Genomic DNA, 17,583 nt, shown 5'->3' with positions numbered 1-17,583 from the left:
CAACAAAGTCATAACATAATACACATTAAATACACCACCTACCGGCAAAAACTGATCAATCCTGAATTCAAAGTCATCAACTGGTAATCAAAAACATTAAGGACTAATACAATTTGTATATATCACATATGAGGGCACAATACAATTTAGGAAAACAATGCCTTCTTTAAGGTATCATTACGTAATAAACAGAGGCATAGTGTGGCCAGCCAAGCCAGTGTTGAAGAAACTAACGTGTATGTAAATGAAAACAATGACAACGAATTCCGATGCTGCAGGTACTTTTGTCATCGAGCCACATTTTCAAATCTGAAAAGTAATGTTCACTATAGAAATGAATAGCAGGAAAAATCAGAACTAAAGCATGATCCTTGCGCACCTTTGTGTTGCCACATACCATTAGGAGAGAATTCCTCATCATGTTAATATGCTAAAAATAATGATTTTTCCATAGGGCATACAGCTTGCCATTCATCACAATGGGACCTATATAAACGTTAGAAAATCTAGCCACATACAGGCAACAAGTGCCACACCGCCATTGTGTCTGCTTTTTATTTAGTAATCAATTATTTCTATTTTCAGAAGCTCAAGTCAGTTCTAAGGGCAAAACAGAGCTGTGGTGCTCAGCAGGAGCGGAATGCATTTTAATTAGATTGGCATTTCTGAGAGACCGATGTATTTCCATTTGTAAATGCAGAGTCAAAGGATATCCAACTTTAAGGTTGTCGCTGTCTCAATACGGACCTGGAAGATCAGAATAAAAGATAAAGTAAGCAGCGGTTAATGAAACTGGGCTGGAATTATGGTGCACTGTAAATAAATCAGTAAAGTGTTAAATACAGACAATTGTCTTAAGTCAAGAGATGCATATAGAGATATACAAACCTATATAACGTTACTATTTATACTAAGAACTGATAAACCATCTGGTACTAGAGTGTTGTGTAAGCTAAAGGGGTTTCCATTTATGAGATTTCCACTGCTGTACATGTGGCACAAATCCCAGATTCTGATGGAGCTAATAGGGGGTAATCAGTCCCATCTTCTTACTACATAACATGCAGGGATTGGCATCTCGTTCCCTAGTTATACACAACATAAACAGAACGTTTTCTTGTAAAAGGAATCCGAGGTTGCACAGCAAATTCCCATTCCAGTAATATTACAGAAATGTATCAAAGCAAAAAGTGTTATTGATTTAAATTGGGAGTGGTGTAATGGCTCTTACTGTACATGTGCTACAGACATTGTGAACATTAGAACTAAGGGGTCTATTTACTAAGCCTTAGAGAGAGATTAATTGGACGGAGATAAAGTACCAGCCATCCAGCTCCTAACTGTCATTTTTCAGACACAACCTGTAACATGACAGTAAGGAGCTGATTGGTTGGTACTTAATCCCCATCCACTTTATTTCACTCCAAGTCTTAGTAAATAGCCCTTCAAATGAGCACTGGAGTGAACACCGCATAGACTGACCAAAGTCATACCGCCATCTAAAACGCTTTAAAAAAATAAAAATGAAGATACTTGGATATTTTGCTTCTTTTTGTTGTATAATGAATAATACTGTTCATATTGCCTTATTTATGTAACACCAATATACGGCCAGATGTAATGACGCCCAAGATCGCCGGAGGTGCGAGATACTGGCTGAACTCTGACATTTTTGTTAAAGGGGCAATCACTTACAAGGCATGGTTTTGCCTTGTGACTGCCCCTTCAAAAAAAACGAACAAGATCGGCCGGCATCTCGCACCTCTGGCAATCTCGAGCGTCATAACATCTGGCCCATAGTGTCAAAATAAAATACTACAGGTACAGTATACGGGAAGAATTACATTTTACTATGGTTAGGCCAAGTTGACTGTGTGAGTATGGATTAGGTGGCCGGTTCCATATTAGATTACCTGGGCCCAGATCTCATCTGGGAGGAACCAACTGACAATATAATAGATGTGATAGATTATGGTTTATTATGCTTCTTTGGACATTAAACTGTAACCATAGAAAGCTGCTCATGAGCTGCACTAATATCCATCCTATGAATTAGTGACCAAGCTGTGGAAAGATGCTCACGGATCAGAATCGTCACTGGCTCCTAACATACTGCATTCTTAGGAACACTGCTTCATCCAATGGCTGCACCCGCTTTGTGTAAGTGACAGGTGCACATTAGCGGAGATGAACAGGAGCGACCTCCAAGCTAAAAACAGTGGTTTTGATAAAAGGGTTCATTAAATATGACTTTATGTATTAGATACCTTGCTAAGGTTACAGTATCTTTAAACGCAAACAAATAATGATTTGCTTAATTGTCTCTTCCTGACCAGAAATACTCTGCAGCAGGCTATTTACTTTTCCTTACGCAGCTAAATCTCACATCTTTTTTTATAAACAATTATGTGCACAGATGCAATGACATTTAAGAGGTAGAAGGGGATTTTTAAAATCAGATTATTGTTTAAAAAAACAAACAAATTGAGACAGAAGGAACTGAGCAATTTGGAAAACAATTTCCATAACCTACTTTGTCAATGTTAAATTAGCAGATTACAAAGTATTTTGATTATGTAAAAAAAAACACAGATGGGGCATGAGCAAAAATATGCAAATATCCCCAAATTATCAGTAATGTCATAATCCCTTTAATTTATAATCCGCTGCTGAAGTTTAGCTAAACAAAGTTTTTGGGTTTTTTTTGTAGCTGTAGAAGAATGAACTGCTCTATAATTCTTTACATCAATGTCAGAACCACTCTGTTTACTCATAATAATGTCAGGATGAGCTGGAGGAGAATAAATACAGGATAAACTGCAGGAAAGTAGGATAATCTGGGGAAGAATAAATACTGGAGAGCAGAATAAACTGCAGGAGAATGAATACAAGGGAGCAGGGTAATCTGGAGGAGATTAAATACAGGGGAGAAGGATAATCCGGGTGAGAATAAATACAGGGGAGCATGATAACCCTGGGGAATAATAATTATAAAGGGGAGAATAACTGCAGGAGAGCAGGATAATATGGGGGAGAATAATTACAGGGGAACAGGATAAATTGGGGGAGAATAAATACAGGGGGCAGGATGAGCTGGGGGAGAAAAAATACAGGGGAAAGGATGAGCTGGGGCAGAATAAATACAGGGGGAAGGATGAGCTGGGGCAGAATAATTACAGGGAAGCAGGATGAGCTGGGGGAGAATAAATACAGGGGGGCAGGATGAGCTGGGGGAGAAAAAATACAGGGGGACAGGATGAGCTGGGGGAGAATAAATACAGGGGGGCAGGATGAGCTGGGGGAGAATAAATACAGGGGGGCAGGATGAGCTGGGGGAGAATAAATACAGGGGGGCAGGATGAGCTGGGGGAGAATAAATACAGGGGGGCAGGATGAGCTGGGGGAGAATAAATACAGGGGGGCAGGATGAGCTGGGGAGAATAAATACAGGGGGGGGCAGGATGAGCTGGGGGAGAATAAATACAGGGGGGCAGGATGAGCTGGGGGAGAATAAATACAAGGGGCAGGATGAGCTGAGGGGGAATAAATACAAGGGGCAGGATGAGCTGGGGGAGAATAAATACAGGGGGGCAGGATGAGCTGGGGGAGAATAAATACAGGGGGGGCAGGATGAGCTGGGGGAGAATAAATACAGGGGGGGCAGGATGAGCTGGGGGAGAATAAATACAGGGGAGCAGGATGAGCTGGGGGAGAATAAATACAGGGGGGCAGGGTGAGCTGGGGGAGAATAAATACAGGGGGGCAGGATGAGGGGGGGGGGAGAATAAATACAGGGGAGCAGGATGAGCTGGGGGAGAATAAATACAGGGGGGCAGGATGAGCTGGGGGAGAATAAATACAGGGGGCAGGATGAGCTGGGGGAGAATAAATACAGGGGGCAGGATGAGCTGGGGGAGAATAAATACAGGGGGGCAGGATGAGCTGGGGAAGAATAAATACAGGGGGGCAGGATGAGCTGGGGGAGAATAAATACAGGGGGGCAGGATGAGCTGGGGAGAATAAATACAGGGGGGCAGGATGAGCTGGGGGAGAATAAATACAGGGGGGCAGGATGAGCTGGGGGAGAATAAATACAGGGGGGCAGGATGAGCTGGGGGAGAATAAATACAGGGGGGCAGGATGAGCTGGGGGAGAATAAATACAGGGGGGCAGGATGAGCTGGGGGAGAATAAATACAGGGGGCAGGATGAGCTGGGGGAGAATAAATACAGGGGGGCAGGATGAGCTGGGGGAGAATAAATACAGGGGGGCAGGATGAGCTGGGGGAGAATAAATACAGGGGGGCAGGATGAGCTGGGGGAGAATAAATACAGGGGGGCAGGATGAGCTGGGGGAGAATAAATACAGGGGGGCAGGATGAGCTGGGGGAGAATAAATACAGGGGGGCAGGATGATCTGGGGGAGAATAAATACAGGGGGGCATGATGAGCTGGGGGAGAATAAATACAGGGGGGCAGGATGAGCTGGGGGAGAATAAATACAAGGGGCAGGATGAGCTGGGGGAGAATAAATACAATGGGCAGGATGAGCTGGGGGAGAATAAAAACAAGGGGCAGGATGAGCTGGGGGAGAATAAATACAGGGGGGCAGGATGAGCTGGGGGAGAATAAAAACAGGGGGGCTGGATGAGCTGGGGAAGAATAAATACAGGGGGAGCTGGGGCAGAATAAATACATTGGAGGAGGAAAAAATGAGGGAGAATAATTACAGGGGGCAGGATGAGCTTAGGGAGATAGGGAGATAGGGGATCGGTATTATTTTCCGAAGGATGTGATGCCAGCGGTCAGTATACCAAAAAGCAGCATCAGGTCCATCAGAATCCCGACAGACCCCCACTAAGGGTCCTAACCCTCCTCTTCCCCCTACCTTAACCCTCCCCTGTGGGTGCCTAACCCTAATGCTCCCTGGTGGTCCATAACCCTCCCCGCTTGGTGCCTAACCCTTACCTGCTGCCTAAACCTAACCCTAACCTCCACCTCTATGTGCCTAACCCTGACCCTCCCTCCCCGGTCCCTAACCCTCCCGATGCTGTAGCCTAACCCTAAACCCCCTTCTGTAACCTAAACTTAACCCCCCCCCCCCTCCCCCGCAGGACGGTAGTGCGTCCTGATGTGAGGACGATTGGTCCTCGGGATGCCGGCTGTCGGTAATATGACGCCTGCAATGTGTCCTCCCTCGCTATATTGACCGTTGGGATCACGTATGTCCTTAAATTTACTGCTTCCCCTAAATACAGGGGAACAGGATAACATGGGAGATTATAATTACAGGAGACCAGGATGACCTGGGGGAAAATAACTACATTGGAGCAGGATGAGCTGAGGGAGAATTAATACAGGTGAGCAGGATGAGCTGGGGGAGAATAGTTACAGGGAAGCAGGATGACCTGGGGGAGAATAATTACATGGAAGCAGGATGAGCTGGGGGAGAATAAATACAGGGGGGCAGGATGAGCTGGGGCAGAATAAACACAGGGAAGCAGGATGAGCTGGGGCAGAATAAACACAGGGAAGCAGGATGAGCTGGGGGAGAATAATTACAGGGAAGCAGGATGAGCTGGGGGAGAATAAATACAGGGGGGCAGGATGAGCTGGGGCAGAATAAACACAGGGAAGCAGGATGAGCTGGGGCAGAATAAACACAGGGAAGCAGGATGAGCTGGGGGAGAATAATTACAGGGAAGCAGGATGAGCTGGGGGAGAATAAATACAGGGGGGCAGGATGAGCTGGGGGAGAATAAATACAGGGGGGCAGGATGAGCTGGGGGAGAATAAATACAGGGGAGCAGGATGAGCTGGGGGAGAATAAATACAGGGGGGCAGGATGAGCTGGGGGAGAATAAATACAGGGGGCAGGATGAGCTGGGGGAGAATAAATACAGGGGGCAGGATGAGCTGGGGGAGAATAAATACAGGGGGGCAGGATGAGCTGGGGGAGAATAAATACAGGGGGGCAGGATGAGCTGGGGGAGAATAAATACAGGGGGGCAGGATGAGCTGGGGGAGAATAAATACAGGGGGGCAGGATGAGCTGGGGGAGAATAAATACAGGGGGGCAGGATGAGCTGGGGGAGAATAAATACAGGGGGGCAGGATGAGCTGGGGGAGAATAAATACAGGGGGGCAGGATGAGCTGGGAGAGAATAAATACAGGGGGGCAGGATGAGCTGGGGGAGAAAAAATACAGGGGGGCAGGATGAGCTGGGGCAGAATAAACACAGGGAAGCAGGATGAGCTGGGGCAGAATAAACACAGGGAAGCAGGATGAGCTGGGGGAGAATAATTACAGGGAAGCAGGATGAGCTGGGGGAGAATAAATACAGGGGGGCAGGATGAGCTGGGGGAGAATAAATACAGGGGGGCAGGATGAGCTGGGGGAGAATAAATACAGGGGAGCAGGATGAGCTGGGGGAGAATAATTACAGGGAAGCAGGATGAGCTGGGGGAGAATAAATACAGGGGGGCAGGATGAGCTGGGGCAGAATAAACACAGGGAAGCAGGATGAGCTGGGGCAGAATAAACACAGGGAAGCAGGATGAGCTGGGGCAGAATAAACACAGGGAAGCAGGATGAGCTGGGGGAGAATAATTACAGGGAAGCAGGATGAGCTGGGGGAGAATAAATACAGGGGGGCAGGATGAGCTGGGGCAGAATAAACACAGGGAAGCAGGATGAGCTGGGGCAGAATAAACACAGGGAAGCAGGATGAGCTGGGGGAGAATAATTACAGGGAAGCAGGATGAGCTGGGGGAGAATAAATACAGGGGGGCAGGATGAGCTGGGGGAGAATAAATACAGGGGGGCAGGATGAGCTGGGGGAGAATAAATACAGGGGAGCAGGATGAGCTGGGGGAGAATAAATACAGGGGGGCAGGATGAGCTGGGGGAGAATAAATACAGGGGGCAGGATGAGCTGGGGGAGAATAAATACAGGGGGCAGGATGAGCTGGGGGAGAATAAATACAGGGGGGCAGGATGAGCTGGGGGAGAATAAATACAGGGGGGCAGGATGAGCTGGGGGAGAATAAATACAGGGGGGCAGGATGAGCTGGGGGAGAATAAATACAGGGGGGCAGGATGAGCTGGGGGAGAATAAATACAGGGGGGCAGGATGAGCTGGGGGAGAATAAATACAGGGGGGCAGGATGAGCTGGGGGAGAATAAATACAGGGGGGCAGGATGAGCTGGGGGAGAATAAATACAGGGGGGCAGGATGAGCTGGGGGAGAATAAATACAGGGGGGCAGGATGAGCTGGGGGAGAATAAATACAGGGGGGCAGGATGAGCTGGGGGAGAATAAATACAGGGGGGCAGGATGATCTGGGGGAGAATAAATACAGGGGGGCATGATGAGCTGGGGGAGAATAAATACAGGGGGGCAGGATGAGCTGGGGGAGAATAAATACAAGGGGCAGGATGAGCTGGGGGAGAATAAATACAATGGGCAGGATGAGCTGGGGGAGAATAAAAACAAGGGGCAGGATGAGCTGGGGGAGAATAAATACAGGGGGGCAGGATGAGCTGGGGGAGAATAAAAACAGGGGGGCTGGATGAGCTGGGGAAGAATAAATACAGGGGGAGCTGGGGCAGAATAAATACATTGGAGGAGGAAAAAATGAGGGAGAATAATTACAGGGGGCAGGATGAGCTTAGGGAGATAGGGAGATAGGGGATCGGTATTATTTTCCGAAGGATGTGATGCCAGCGGTCAGTATACCAAAAAGCAGCATCAGGTCCATCAGAATCCCGACAGACCCCCACTAAGGGTCCTAACCCTCCTCTTCCCCCTACCTTAACCCTCCCCTGTGGGTGCCTAACCCTAATGCTCCCTGGTGGTCCATAACCCTCCCCGCTTGGTGCCTAACCCTTACCTGCTGCCTAGACCTAACCCTAACCTCCACCTCTATGTGCCTAACCCTGACCCTCCCTCCCCGGTCCCTAACCCTAACCCTCCCGATGCTGTAGCCTAACCCTAAACCCCCTTCTGTAACCTAAACTTAACCCCCCCCCCTCCCCCGCAGGACGGTAGTGCGTCCTGATGTGAGGACGATTGGTCCTCGGAATGCCGGCTGTCGGTAATATGACGCCTGCAATGTGTCCTCCCTCGCTATATTGACCGTTGGGATCACGTATGTCCTTAAATTTACTGCTTCCCCTAAATACAGGGGAACAGGATAACATGGGAGATTATAATTACAGGAGACCAGGATGACCTGGGGGAAAATAACTACATTGGAGCAGGATGAGCTGAGGGAGAATTAATACAGGTGAGCAGGATGAGCTGGGGGAGAATAGTTACAGGGAAGCAGGATGACCTGGGGGAGAATAATTACATGGAAGCAGGATGAGCTGGGGGAGAATAAATACAGGGGGGCAGGATGAGCTGGGGCAGAATAAACACAGGGAAGCAGGATGAGCTGGGGCAGAATAAACACAGGGAAGCAGGATGAGCTGGGGGAGAATAATTACAGGGAAGCAGGATGAGCTGGGGGAGAATAAATACAGGGGGGCAGGATGAGCTGGGGCAGAATAAACACAGGGAAGCAGGATGAGCTGGGGCAGAATAAACACAGGGAAGCAGGATGAGCTGGGGGAGAATAATTACAGGGAAGCAGGATGAGCTGGGGGAGAATAAATACAGGGGGGCAGGATGAGCTGGGGCAGAATAAATACAGGGAAGCAGGATGAGCTGGGGCAGAATAAATACATGGGGGGGCAGGATGAGCTGGGGGAGAATAAATACATTGGAGGAGGATAAGATGAGGGAGAATAAATACAGGGAAACAGGATGACCTGGGGGAGAATCAATACAGGTGATCAGGATGAGCTGGGAGAGAATAATTACAGGGAAGCAGGATGAGCTGGAGGAGAATAATTACAGGATGAGCGTGTGGAGACTAAATTCAGGGTATCAGGATAACATGGGGGATTACAATTACAGGAGAGCAGGACGACCTGGGGGAGAGTACTTATAGTGGAGCAAAATGAGCTAGGGAAGAGTAGTAATTAAAGGGGAGCAGGATAACATGTGGGATAATAATTAGAGGAGCAGAGTGAGCTGGGGGAGAAATACATGGACAACAACAGTCTCTCATATTTGTCTTTATATAAGAAAGTTGGGAGCTATGCTATTACATATGTCAAAACGTGTATGTATGATTTTAGGGGACTGCAGCAACGTACCACAATGAGGTAATTGTCAAGAACTGCATGCGGTTGGGAGGTATTCTCTTGAGGCACAAAGAAAAGGTAATTGCCTTCACCTTGTGTGGCAATTAGAACGTTTTATACTCTGTAGTGTGTATGGATGCAGTTATGCAGTTTGAAATGCGCACTCTCCTGGTAATTGCTGGGAGGTATGCTACTTACACAAAAACTCTTTAACATGAAGAATCATGGTAGCCTCACCGAGGGGCATAGTCAGAACTTTTTTGGGCTACATTTTGAAGCAACCCCTGTCCTATTGCTTCTAGGGAGACACCTCTCCGCAGCAGTTATTAATAGCGCCCTACTTCATTGTCTGAACCATAGTAGTGCACTAATTTATTTTGTGAACCATAGTAGTGCCCTTGTTCACATTATGTCTCATTCAAGGGCTGCCAGTACACATTATGCAACACGGTAACCACAATTCACATTACCATGTGTCCCCATGTTTCCCCAGTTAATATTATGCCACGCTATAGTGCCTCCAATTCATATAGTGTAGGCCCCAAGGTGTAGTGTGAAAGGGACCCTATGTACCACCCAATGGTGAAAAATGTATATAACACATGTATATGTGTCAGGGAAGAGAACCCCTCTCAGCACTGGGCCCCATAGCAGCTGACTCCCTGCACCTATAGTAGCTATGCCCTAGGTCCCACCTTCCCCAATCAGTGAAAGTTGAGACTGTGGGCAAGATGAAAGACAGGATTACATAATCAATTACAGATTTTGCATGTATGTAAACATGTATTATATGAAGTTTCTGAGTTTAGTTCCGTTTACAGAAAGACATATCCTTTATTAATAATGCATGCAATACAAACAATACATGTACTTAATACACACGCAGCATGCTCCATTAGTGTAACATGACAAGGAGAAAGTGGCAGTGCTGGTTTCCTATTACAAGTGTTTTAATAACTGAACAGATAAAAAAAACAACGCATGCGTAAATTATCCCATAAATACTAATAACTAGAAATTCATTACATATTTAATACCAAGGTTGAAAAGTTAATTTGCACAATATAATGAGTAAGCCTGGAACATCAAGAAAACAATTAAAATAATTGCTTCACCAAACATGTTGTTGTTGAACACATATTTCTGGGTCATCTAGCGCTCTCGTTGTGAACCCTTAAACACAAACCGTGCCAACGTCGCTGCAAAGTCAGAAAACAATTACTAGTTTGTGACACTTGTAGCAGGGCATAAGTAACAATCAGTAAGAACAAGTGGTTTTGGTACATGAGCAATATTAAACGGTGTCAAAACTACAGTACAGTTCTGTCATATATAAAGTTTATGTTAGAATTAATTAACCCCACCTGTACCTAAAATGTGAGGGCCCCTCTGCTTAGACATCCTTCTTCTCTAAATCACCATGGCTGGACAACTCAGTAAGAATGAGCTGCCTTTCCTCTATAGGTTTCCTGTACATTTTAATGATGAGTCACTAACACTGAACAAGTATGTAATATTTACTAATAACATACAGGTAGCGATTCCCGTATGTTTTTACTTTCCTGTATTTTGCATTTTATTTGCATTGAAGCCGCACACTAGATTAGTACTTTTGTTGCAAAGGAATTGGTATAAAGTCGCAGATTAACATAACGATACGTTGCATGGCTCAGGCCACCCGTATCTGGACTCTCTTATTTTTTTATCCAGATTAGTGATAATTGTGAGAAAGTCTCTGGTGGGATGCTTGGCGTGGCTACATGCCTGCTGGTGAACAGCTTTTACTTGCGTTACCATTAGGTGCTTACAATAAGCTTCAACTATAACAACCACCTTTTTGTCACAGAGTGTTGGACTAATGGTGGTCATTCCGAGTTGTTCGCTCGCTACTATTTTTAGCAGAATTGCTAATAGGCTGAAATCCGGCAGTTCTGCGCATGCGTATGCACAGCAGGGCGCACGCGCTAAGCAATTTTACACAAAACTATGCTATTTTACTCACGGGCGAACAAAGCTTTTCAATCGCTCTGCTGATCGTAGTGTGACTGACAGGAAGTGGGTGTTTCTGGGTGGTAACTGGCCGTTTTCCAGGAGTGTGCTAAAAAATGCAGGCGTGCCAGGTAAAAACGCAGGAGTGGCTGGAGAAACGGAGGAGTGGCTGGCCGGACGCTGGGCGTGTTTGTGACGTCAAACCAGGAACTAAACGGACTGAGGTGATCGCAATCTAGGAGTAGGTCTGGAGCTACTCAGAAACTGCAAGGAAATACTTAATAGCAGAATTGCTAATCTTTCGTTAGCAATTCTGCTATGCTAAGATACACTCCCAGAGGGCGGCGGCTTTGCGTTTGCATTTCTGCTAAAAGTAGGTAACGAGCTAACAACTCGGAATGAGGGCCAATGTTCACTGATGGTGGACACTTGGGGGGGTAATTCAGAGTTCATCGTAGCAGCAAATTTGTTAGCAGACGGGAAAAACTATGTGCACCGCAGGTGTGACAGATATAACATTTGCAGAGATAGGTCGATTTGGATAGGTTATTTTGTTTCTGTGCAGGGTAAATACTGGCTGCTTTATTTTTACATTGCAATTTAGATTTCAGTTTCAACACACCCCACCCAAATCAAACTCTCTCTGCACATGTTATATCTGCCCCCCCTGCAGTGCACATGGTTTTTCCCAACTGCTAACAAATCTGCTGCTGCGATCAACTCTGAATTAGGCCCTTGGTTCTAACAATCAGTACATCAATATTTTTGCTGCATTACTTTTATTATCAGTTTCTAGCCACTCTTAAGAAATAATAATTTGTCTGTGTTACATTTTGCCACTAAGTCCATGGGGTATATTTACTAAGCTCCCGATTTTGACCGAGATGGTGTTTTTTCTTCAAAGTGTCATCTCGGGAATTTACTAAACTCAAATCTCGGCAGTGATGAGGGCATTCGTATTTTTTTGGAAGTCAAAGAAAAAAAATACGAATGAATACACCATCGGTCAAATACGACTGTTTTTTGATACAACTCGGTAATTTACTAAAAAGTGTATTCCACAAACACTGGCCCTCATTCCGAGTTGTTCGCTCTGTAATTTTCTTCGCATCGCAGCGATTTTCCGTTAATTGCGCATGTGCAATGTTCGCACTGCGACTGCGCCAAGTAAATTTGCTATGCAGTTAGGTATTTTACTCACGGCATTACAAGGTTTTTTCTTCGTTCTGGTGATCGTAATGTGATTGACAGGAAGTGGGTGTTTCTGGGCGTAAACTGGCCGTTTTATAGGTGTGTGTGAAAAAACGCTGCCGTTTCTGGGAAAAACGCGGGAGTGTCTGAAGAAATGGGGGAGTGTCTGGGCGAACGCTGGGAGTGTTTGTGACGTCAAACCAGGAACGAAATTGACTGAACTGATCGCAGTTGCCGAGTAAGTCTGGAGCTACTCAGAAACTGCTAAGAAGTGTCTATTCGCAATTCTGCTAATCTTTCGTTCGCAATTTTGATAAGCTAAGATTCACTCCCAGTAGGCGGCGGCTTAGCGTGTGCAAAGCTGCTAAAAGCAGCTTGCGAGCGAACAACTCGGAATGAGGGCCACTGCCGGCAATAGCCAAACACTGCCGTGAAAAAATACAAATCGTAAAAAAAAGCAGATTTAAAACAGACCTGCTTTTTTTACCGTGTTCTGATAGGCATGCACGGATCCATGAGATCCGTGCATGTTTATCAGTGGGAAGGGGTGGGAAAGTGTTAAATTTGCAGGAAAAAAATGCGTGGGGTCCCCCCTCCTAAGCAAAACCAGCCTCGGGCTCTTTGAGCCGGACCTGGTTGAAAAAATATGGGGAAAAAAATGTCAGGGGTTCCCCCATATTTAATCAACCAGCACCGGGCTCTGCGCCTGGTCCTGGTTCCAAAAATACGGGGGACAAAGAGCGTAGGGGTCCCCCGTATTTTTGAAACCAGCACCGGGCTCCACTAGCCAGGTACATAATGCCACAGCCGGGGGACACTTTTATCTAGGTCCCTGCGGCCCTGGCATTACATACCCAACTAGTCACTCCTGGCCGGGGTACCCTGGAGGAGTGGGAACCCCTTAAATCAAGGGGTCCCCCCCCTCCAGCCACCCAAGGGCCAGGGGTGAAGCCCGAGGCTGTTCCCCCCATCCAAGGGCGGCGGATGGGGGGCTGATAGCCTTTTGAAAAAAATGTGAATATTGTTTTTAGTAGCAGTACTACAAGTCCCAGCACGTCTCCCCCGCAAGCTGGTACTTGGAGTACCACAAGTACCAGCATGCGGTGGAAAACCGGGCCCGCTGGTACCTGTAGTACTACTACTAAAAAAATACCCCCAAAAAAACAGGACACACACACCGTGACAGTATAAGTTTATTACACACATGCACACCTCCAAACATACATACTTACCTATGTTCACACGAGGCTCAATCCTCTTCTCCATGTAGAATCCTAGGGGTACCTGTGAAAAAAATTATACTCACATAATCCAGTGTACCTTCTGTTCTTTGTATAATCCACGTACTTGGCAAAATAAAAAAACGGAAACCTGACCACACACTGAAAGGGGTTCCATGTTTACACATGGGACCCCTTTCCCCGACTGCCAGGACCCCCCCTGACTCCTGTCAAAGAGGGTCCCTTCAGCCAATCAGGGAGCGCCACGTCGTGGCACCATCCTGATTGGCTGTGTGCTCCTGTAGTGTCTGTCAGGCAGCACACGGCAGAGATACAATGTAGCGCCTATGCGCTCCATTGTATCCAATGGTGGGAATTTTGCGGTCAGCGGTGAGGTTACTTTCGGTCAACCGCTGACCGCAAAGTTCCCACCATTGGATACAATGGAGCGCATAGGCGCAACATTGTATCTCTGCCGTGTGCTGCCTGACAGACACTACAGGAGCACACAGCCAATCAGGAGAGTGCCACGACGTGGCGCTCCCTGATTGGCTGAAGGGACCCTCTTTGATAGGAGTCAGGGGGGGTCCTGGCAGTCGGGGAAAGGGGTCCCATGTGAAAACATGGGACCCCTTTCAGTGCGTGGTCGGGTTTCCGTTTTTTTATTTTGCCAAGTATGTGGATTATACAAAGAACAGAAGGTACACTGGATTATGCGAGTATACTTTTTTTCACAGGTACCCCTAGGATTCTACATGGAGAAGAGGACCGAGCCTCGTGTGAACATAGGTAAGTATGTATGTTTGGAGGTGTGCATGTATGTAATAAACTTATACTGTCACGGTGTGTGTGTCCTGTTTTTTTGGGGGTATTTTTTTTGTAGTAGTACTACAGGTACCAGCGGGCCCGGTTTTCCACCGCATGCTGGTACTTGTAGTTCTCCAAGTACCAGCTTGCGGGGGAGACTTGCTGGGACTTGTAGTACTGCTACTAAAAACAATATTCACATTTTTTCAAAAGGCTATCAGCCCCCCATCCGCCGCCCTTGGATGGGGAGTACAGCCTCGGGCTTCACCCCTGGCCCTTGGGTGGCTGGAGGGGGGGGACGACCCCTTGATTTAAGGGGTTCCCACTCCTCCAGGGTACCCCGGCCAGGGGTGACTAGTTGGGTATGTAATGCCAGGGCCGCCGGGACCAGTATAAAAGTGTCCCCCCGGCTGTGGCATTATGTACCTGGCTAGTGGAGCCCGGTGCTGGTTTCAAAAATACGGGGGACCCCTACGCTTTTTGTCCCCCGTATTTTTGGAACCAGGACCAGGCGCAGAGCCCGGTGCTGGTTTATGAAATATGGGGGAACCCCTGTCATTTTTCCCCCCATATTTTGTCAACAAGGACCGGCTCAAAGAGCCCGAGGCTAGTTTTGCTTAGGGGTGGGGACCCCACGCATTTTTTTTTTAGATTTGTAACAATGTTATTTTTTTTACGAAAGGTGCACAATGAAGCCCTGCAAGGATCTCACAGATCCGGCCGAGATTCATTGTGTTAATGTCGGCAGTGTTTTACTATTCACTCCCGTAAAACACTGCCAAAAAATACGAATGACATCGACATCGGAAAACACGAAAATGCAGAATACGACAGCTTAGTAAATTAGTCGTAATAAATTTAAAAAGTTGCAAATTTACACTTTCGATGTCATTCGTGTTTGAACTTTAACCTCATTCTGAAAAATACGAATTTTAGTAAATATACCCCCATATTGTGTCCATAACTCAAGGGAGTTATTTCAATATCATATAAACTACATCTATTAGTGTTGTGTTTTTGTTTTTATTTGCTGTCTATTAAAGGGGCTTGTAAGCAGTGATGAATAATAAGGGGGGAGGGGGCTATTGGTTGGGTGGTAGGCTGCGCGTCACTCTTTTTTGTTGCTGCTATAGGGTAGCTGCTATTGGTTCACTGGGAATCCATTGAAAAAAAGCCCCACATGGAGGTGAAACACCTGTCTGGCAAGTGGGAGAAAAAGCCAGCGCACCTACCCTCCCTGACAGCTCCAGATACGTTCTACATATTTCATTAAGGGAGCTTTTAAAGGTAAACACCTTTAACAGGATTTGGAACTTGTACCGCAGGACTATTTTTACCCTTACTTTTAGACATAAAGAAATGATAGGCCCTACACACTGGGCGATATTACTGAAAGATATGAACGATCTCGTTCATACCTTTCAGTGTGGAGGCACCAGCGATGAACGATGCACGGCTCCGCGCTCGTTCATCGCTGGTGCCCCGTCTCTTGTGCATGCAGGCCAATATTGACGAATTTAATAAAAACATATAACAACATATGGAATAAAATATAACATAAAATTTGACATTGACAATGTTGTTATATGTTTTTATTAAATTCTTTACATCCTATTTACATTGACAAGTATTTGCCTGCACTGCTATGGAGCCGGGTGACGGGGGGAGTGAAGAAACTTCACTCCCCCCGTCACTGCCCCCCCCCCCCCCCCGCCGCCAGGTTGCCAGTCGGCCGCATCCGCCGTCTGGCAGCGCGGCGGCGGATCGCATGGTGTGTAGGGCCCTTAACTCAAAGGGGAGACAGTAAAACACCAAACAGTTTATCAACCCCTCACACAGAAACTTTGTTTCAGCTATAACAGCAAAGATACATGTTATATGTTTTGTGATATCTCAATGTTTGTAACAAACTTTGTCTTCAGTATATCAGTATTAGGTTTAAAATTTATTTAAACTTTAAATATAATCGCTTGATATTAGAAGATACTTTTGTGTACTTCATATGTATATTTTGATTCACATTTATAAACTATAAATCAACTTTTATTTAAATCCCTGTTTTGCATGTAATTATTTGTATAAATACACTAACTATAGGGAAAGCGCTAGTAGTGATGAGTAATATGATTGTTCTAGAGAACTTAAGGAGACAGTGTAGGAGTTTACAGAGTGGCGCAGCGGGCAGTAGAGGAAGATTAGTCTTGCTGTGTCATTAAGACAGAACTGAATGGGGATACGTAGGAAAAGGGAATACCAGATAAGAGGCAGTTGCAGTAATCAATGCTGGAGGTAAAAAAGTTTGGGAAGCACCTTGGTTACAATAAGAGCCTATTCTGGCAATAAAACTAATTTGGAAATGACAGGAGTGGAAAAGACTACGGTGTCTATGTACTAAGCCTTGGAGCGAGATTAAGAGGTCTATTCAGAAAACAGTGAAACATGTGGAGAAGTGAGCAAGTGGAGAAGTTGCCCATGGCTACCAATCACCTGCTACGTTTAAGTTTATAGAATGCATATTATAAAGGTTATCTTAACACTGATTGGTTGCCATGGGCAACTTTTCCACTCTTTTCACTGCTTCATGAATAGACCTATAAGAGGATAGATATAAAGTACCAGCCAATCAGCTCCTAAATGCTATGTTACAGGACGGGTTTAAAAAATGAACGTTAGGAGCTGGTTGGTTGGTGCTTTATGTCTGTCCTCGTTATCTCTCTCCAAGGCTTAGTAAATAGACTCCTATATATGAGGATTAATGGAGAGGGACATACATATGGAGATAGCAGAGACTAACAGATTCACAAAATATTACAGAGTGGGAGGGGAAAAGAGGCAGATTTGGGTGTCAATGGCGTAGAGGTGGTACTAGAGGCAAAATTAGCTGGTCAGTTTCTCAGGAGGAAATGTGTCCAGTGAGAATAGTAGGGTGCCAAGAACCGAGCCTTGTAAGACCATTACATTTAATATTAGTTAATAAGTAGATATGCTAGAGGTATTTTTTATTTGTTTTATTTGCAGTTTCTTATATGGGCAACAATTTTCGTTGTGCTTTATAATTGGAACAATAGTTATAACACAAAACTAGGTGCTAAATATTGAATAATGGTCCAGCCAGATTGCAGTTTCTTGGTGGGCTGTATGATATAGGGGGCTATTCAATTTGTGCCATTTTTTTTAACTTTTT

At 45.9% G+C, this 17,583-nt stretch overlaps 1 protein-coding gene across 7 annotated transcripts in view; it reads right to left on the bottom strand.

Annotated features, from left to right (window-relative positions):
• The window catches only part of IPO11 (importin 11), a 1,123,558-nt gene that overhangs the window by 638,217 nt on the left and 467,758 nt on the right, over window positions 1-17,583 (bottom strand). For all 7 annotated transcript variants that reach the window (XM_063963049.1, XM_063963036.1, XM_063963028.1 and 4 more), the window contains exons 17-18: window positions 714-747; window positions 43-83 (exon numbers count right to left, since the gene is read on the bottom strand). In XM_063963049.1, coding sequence (XP_063819119.1) covers window positions 43-83; window positions 714-747 — 75 coding nt within the window. The remainder of the gene's footprint in view (window positions 1-42; window positions 84-713; window positions 748-17,583) is intronic.

The sequence above is a fragment of the Pseudophryne corroboree genome, chromosome 1, assembly GCF_028390025.1.
Source record: "Pseudophryne corroboree isolate aPseCor3 chromosome 1, aPseCor3.hap2, whole genome shotgun sequence".
Taxonomy (NCBI): Eukaryota; Metazoa; Chordata; class Amphibia; order Anura; family Myobatrachidae; genus Pseudophryne; species Pseudophryne corroboree.
The sequence above is the reverse complement of the archived record's forward strand: the minus strand, read 5'-3'. Positions and strand labels throughout refer to the sequence as shown.